The sequence below is a fragment of the Choloepus didactylus genome, chromosome 24 (assembly GCF_015220235.1).
Source record: "Choloepus didactylus isolate mChoDid1 chromosome 24, mChoDid1.pri, whole genome shotgun sequence".
NCBI classification, from domain to species: Eukaryota; Metazoa; Chordata; class Mammalia; order Pilosa; family Megalonychidae; genus Choloepus; species Choloepus didactylus.
Genome location: NC_051330.1, coordinates 6,844,691 through 6,850,690, shown reverse-complemented (window position 1 = coordinate 6,850,690; position 6,000 = coordinate 6,844,691). Strand labels below are relative to the sequence as shown.

Sequence of the window (6,000 nt, the reverse complement as noted above, 5' to 3'; positions counted from 1 at the left end):
TAGAAATTTGTCTTACCACAGTTGGCATCAACATCACCTAGGGACTCGTTAGAAATGCAAATTCTCAGTCCTCACCTCAGACCTACTGAGTCAAACCTCCGTGAACACAGCCCAACAATTTGTGTTTTAAACACACACACACACACACACACACACACACACACACACACACCCCAGGTGATCCTGGTGCACACTGAAGTTTGCCACCCACTGCTCTGTACAAAATCATAGGACCCCCATGCACTTTGGGGTGGCAGCCAGATTTTGGTGGTTCTTAGAGGGTTCTTGACTAACCACTTTCAGCAGGTTTGAAACATTTCAGGAAGAATTGGGGGCTTTGAAATGATTGGAAAGGACTAAATGAAGAATTAGCCTGTCTAAAACATCAATAGCACTCAACTGAGAAGTTCTGCCTGGGACCCATTTCATAAAGAGAAGATCCCTAGTAAGCCCAGGTGTTCAAGAACTCATTTTTAAAGATAAGTGGCCGTGGGATTGGGAAAAGGGCAAGCCCCAGGGCAGAATTTCTAAGGAGGACTGCTTTGTGTTTCAGCCTTTCCTCACTTCTTGCCTCCTTCCCCTCACCAAGTAGTCACAACAACCAACCCGCAATACGTCCACACCCCATCATCACCACCAGCGCAGACATTGCCAAGTGCTTCAAAATGGCTCATTGTCTACTCTTCTTCTCAGAGTGTCAAGCCTATTTCTCCAATGTGCCTGGTAAAGAAAGTAGTGTGATTTAACTAAATCCCACTAAAGAGGTGTAAGGAATTTTTAACTCCGGACCAGCCTGCTCGTAGCCCAGGATACAGATTCACGTGGATGTCAACCGGCTCCGTAACTCTTCATTTCCTTTTGGGCTCCCTCCAGCTGGCTGCATCTCTCTGCTCAGGTTAACTTTTCCTACACAACTCCTCCCTTCAGATTCTGCTTCTTTCTTTTATGGGGTCCAGGTTCCTATATCTGCCTTGCTTTTTCCTACATGCTGCCCACAGTTTAGTGTGTCACCTGTTTCCTCAGAGAGCTCTGATTAATACACTTTTTCCTTAAAATTTTGAGGCCATTTGCATTTTTAAAAGGAGAGTTGTTAACCAAAATGAATGTCTAATTGGTAGTGTTTTCTGCAGTGAGCAGGAGAATTATGCAAGTTCTGCTTTGTTTTGTATAGTAGCAAAGCATATTGGAAAAAAATAAGGGCCCTCTTCCAGTTCAAAGATTCTGTGTTTTCCAATATGGATAGAATGCCAAGAATCTAAAAGGACATGCTCTCCTTTTAACAGGTCACAAAGATCTTTATGAAATAAAAATAATAATAATGTTGAATAATGACTCCACTGTTGGCGAAAGGCCTCTAACCCATTCAGTTATGTGCTGCCTCAGTGACAGCTAGCACCTCACTGCAAATGGTCTGCTTCCAAATAAACAGGATCTGGAATGGATGGCACCCAGCTAAACCCCCGCTCTGGAGATTGGAATGGAAGAATTTACTTCCAAAACCTGTTTGGACTCATGTGTTTTACCATGGGAAAATTAAAAGGAAACACTGTTATCAATGAAACAAAGGTTTAGAAAAATGCTGCTGCTTAAAATGGGCATTTTCTCTAAAATGTCTTCGTATCCCAGTCATTTATCTAAAAAGGTTTGGTCCACACACTGACAGCCAGGTTGATCTCCTGGTTCCTTTACTATAAATAACTGTGTGAAAGAAAATCACCCGTTAAAGAAATAAAGCTGCAATCAGTTGTTCAACACTCAGTATTTTTGTTGACATTTATAAGCTTTACAGTGATTGTGCCAGTTTGCATATATTATGTCCCCCCAAAAAGGCCATATTCTTAAATCTTGTGGGGGCAGACGTATTAGTGTTGATTAAGTTGGAACCTTTGGATTAGGTTGTTTCCATGGAGATGGAAACCACACCCCCCCAACTGTAGGTGATAACTCTGATTAAATAATTTCCATGGAGGTGTGGCCCTGCCCATTCAGCGTGGGCCTTGATTAGTTCACTGGAGCCCTATAAAATCTCAGCCAGAAGATGCTCACAGCTAGCTGCAGCTAAAGACACATTTTGGAGATGGCCTTTGAGAGTAGACTTTTGCTCCAGAGAAGCTAAGAGAGGACAAACGCCCCAAGAGCAACTAAGAATGACATTTTGGAGAGACGCTATAGCCTAGAGAGGAACATCTTGGGAGAAAGCCATTTTGAAACCAGAACTCTGGAGAAGAGGCCAGCCACGTGCCTTCCCAGCTAACAGAGGTTTTCTGGATGCCATTGGCCATCCTCCAGTGAAGGTACCCGATTGCTCATGTGTTACCTTGGACACTTTATGGCCTTAAGACTGTAACTGTGTAACCAAATAAACCCCCTTTATAAAAGCCAATCCATTTCTGGTATTTTGCATTCCAGAAGCATTTGCAAACCAGAATACTGATCTGTGTAGATGTTTTCCTCTTCATACTTTCATGTTTGTTTTCCTCTCTCCACACTCTAAAAAAAACAGAATGCAAAAAAATAAATAAATAAGAAAAGAAACACCACTCCTCCACTCTCCCTCTTTCAAATAGTCAAGGGCCATTTCTTAACTACCTCTTTCAAACAACAAACAAAAAGTCTACATATTGTTCCCACAGCGAGATTGTTCACCACCTCTGCTCAGTGTAGCCTCAACCCACTCTCCAAGCCATCTCCCTTTCTAGACTCCACCTGCCTTTCTTGGCCGTGCTCTAGAAAGGGAACTCTTGATCCCTGGTTATCTCAGCCCCAGGCCCACATGTCCTGAGGGACCCGACTCCACCAGCAGACTGAATGCTTGCCTTGTGGTCTGGGGCTAGTGAAGATGTTTCCTTTCGCCATCTCTCTGCAGTCTTGACTTTGCCACTCTCTGGCTTCCCTTACAGGAAGTTGCTTTAGTTCCAGAACTGAAGGTGGGATTCCATTTGCTTTGCCCACTTCATGAGGTCTGGGAGCAAGTGGGTATTCTGATAAGAGTGTGCGACAGGGAGGACCTGGCTTGGGCTAAGCTGGTTTGAATCCCAGCTCTGAAAATCTGCAGAATAATTGGAGAGAGAGACAAACAAACAAATAGTATCATTAGTAGTGTCTGATGATTTAATAGAAAACTGAACACAGTGAAGTGGGAAAAAGTGGTTATTGTCAGGAAAATTCTCAAAGAGGAGACAAAGTGAGTTGGAAAGATGAATCAGTGTTAGTCCAGCAGCTGAGACACTTCATGCGCAAAGGCAAGGAAACCAGAATCACCGGAGGTTTAGAAAACGGCACGTCATTCAAGCTGACTGGAGCCCCAAGTAAAAACACAGGACAAGAATAGGCCCATAGGTGAGCAGATGTCAGCTGTGTCAACGTGCCCCCTCAGGAACTCTGTGGCTCCTTGTGAGCTTGGATATTTGGATCCAATCCTTCATTACAGTTGACATCAGCTCAAACCTGAGATTCGGTAGCTTCCTAACTGATATCCTTATTCCCCCACCTCCACCACCAGCATTGCCAATGTTACACATCCTAGATAGCAATGCATGGGAGACCTTATTAGAGGTTTGGGGGCCATGGTCAGGGGAGTTCAAGTTGCAGCATCACAGAACACTAAGTAACCATTTACAAACTAGGTGACCCTGTTCTGTTGCAATCCCTCAGGCATCTTTGCCAGTTTGGCCTCCAGAGTCTCACCTTGTGACTTACCCTTCTCCTCCCTCCCCCACTCTCTCCTCTCTGCTTATCTCTCCCCTACCCCAAGTGTCTGTTTATTTGTTAGCTATCTTTTTAATCATTCCATAAAACCCAGCTTTGGGGTCTCATCTTCCATATCCCATCAGGTATCTTCCTGAACAAAGGCAATCCCTTGCCCAAGAGGGCTGCTGGTGTCAGCTTGCAAATGAATACTGTTTCTTACCCCAAAACACACTTATCCTGTGCTAAGGGATTTGGACTTTTTCTCATAAACTGCAAAGCTACTTGAAACCCTGAGCAGAAAGCTAGCGTGATTGGATTTGTGTTTAGAAAAATCACTCTGGGTAAACACAGATTGAGTGGGAGGACTGGTGGTTGGACTGGTCCATGGTTGGACTGTTGGAAGAGTCCAAGTGAGAAATGATGAGAGAGCAGATATGGAAGGGAGAGGATGGCAGAAGGGAGATCTGAGATAACATTGCCAAGATATGGCTGCTAATTAGATAAGGGGTCAGTGAGATTAAGGGACAGGTCTCAAATGACTCACAGATGTCTGGCCTGCATACGTTGATGAACCGTTGTAATTTCACTAGAGAACACAGGAGAAGTAGCTTTTGGGGGGAACATGTAGATGTAGAGGTGTTTGTGTGACATCCAAGTGAAGCTGTCCAGTATGCAAGTTTGTCCAGTTTGTCTTCTACTGAAGCTCATGTGTTGAAGATATAAAAATGTGAAACCTTATATAAATATTGTTAAATCCATATGGGTACCAACCACAAAGGGCGCCTGTAATATGAGAAGAGGGGTGCTCAAAGGTTACTGCTCTGGCAATGCTAACCTTCCCTCCATCAGAGGAGAGTAGCTACATGGAGCAATAAAATAGAGCAAAGAGAAGTTGGAGATATCTTTAGCTAGTCTGTATCTCTAACTCTCAGGTATCTCTCTTTTATCTTAATTCCTCAAAACTTTTAGTTTATAAAGAAAACATATATGTCAGAATTGGAGAGTGGAAATGGAAGAAGGATTTCTGACTCCTTTTGGAAATGTGAGCTTGGAGCTAGGTCTAGAAGAGAATGAGCTGTTTGACATGAGAGACCCAGCCTCACCAGCCACAGTGGAGGTTCCTGGCACCAGACTGAGGGAGTCGATCCTACCCACTTTTGCAGGACATAATAGGAGAAGCAATCTGGGGAAAGGTCTAGATTACAATTCTGAACTCATAGCACAGCCAAAGGGAGGAGGCCAATGGCAGAACCTTAGAGCCATGGGGCTAAAAGGTCCAGAACTATAGGCTTGAGCTACTTGCAATATCCAGAAGGGAAGGGAAGAATCCTGTTTCTTAAGTTCCCAAAATGTGGACCTGTAAGAGCCAGCATTTTCTCCCACAGGTTAATCCAAGATATGTTACTGGAGCCTTTCCTCCAGCTTTGTGGGAGCCATGCTGCAGCCTGGGACTTCATTGTGGTGATCTTGGCAGTGTTACAGTATGAGAGATCAGTCCTGAAGATTTAAAGACCCTGCAACAATCCAGAGTGTCAACATTTCCTACAAGCTTTGTGAAGTCAGGCACTGGGCGAGTGTCTCCTTATCTGGCCACTATGATTTTGATTAGAGCTAGTTATGTCTTTCCATCCATTCTCTGACCTTCCCTGATAACTTCTATGTCTCTCAGGTTTCAGGGCCACTGCACCCGGTAATTGATCTCACAAGTTCTGTAAAGCCCTTGACCCATGGCATGTTGTTCTGAGGAATTTTGATACTCTTAGAAAAGGTCATCAACATGAAGCACTCCATGGAATTTGGGTTAGTGTGAAGAAAAGGAGTCTGCACAAGAGATTGTGAATTAATAGAAAAATAGCATGGTAACCAGGAGGAGAGCATCTAAGATAAGACAAAGCAGCAAAGTATTTAAAAGCAAATGGAGATATTAAGAGGGCCAAAACTGCAGGAATGAGTTAAAGGCTGAAAATAATCCAATGGATTTGGCAATTAGGAAATCACCAGTAAACTTTGCCAAAGGAGTTTTAGAGTGGTGGTAAAGCATCACCAGCTGTACAGTACTGAAGAATGAATGGTCAAGCAAAAATGTCTGCAACACATGTCAGATGGAAGGGTAATACTCCTAATATATAAAGAGTTCTTACAAACAAATAAGAAAATCAAACATTGCAAGGAAAAATGGGTAAAAAATTAAAAAGAACTTAACAGGATATTAACAAATTAAATATAAAAGACCACATTAGTAGCAGTGAGGGATAGATAAAATCATTGTTCCTCTTTTACAGATGAGGAAACTGAGACACAGAGAGGTTT

The 6,000-nt window shown here is 43.2% G+C and overlaps 1 protein-coding gene across 1 annotated transcript in view; it reads right to left on the bottom strand.

Annotated features, from left to right (window-relative positions):
• Positions 1-2,858: 2,858 nt before the first annotated feature.
• Positions 2,859-6,000, bottom strand: part of WDR27 (WD repeat domain 27) — a 464,468-nt gene continuing 461,326 nt past the window's right edge. Inside the window, exon 25 of the mRNA XM_037817757.1 lies at positions 2,859-3,049. Coding sequence (XP_037673685.1) covers positions 2,954-3,049 — 96 coding nt within the window. The 3' untranslated portion in view covers positions 2,859-2,953. The remainder of the gene's footprint in view (positions 3,050-6,000) is intronic.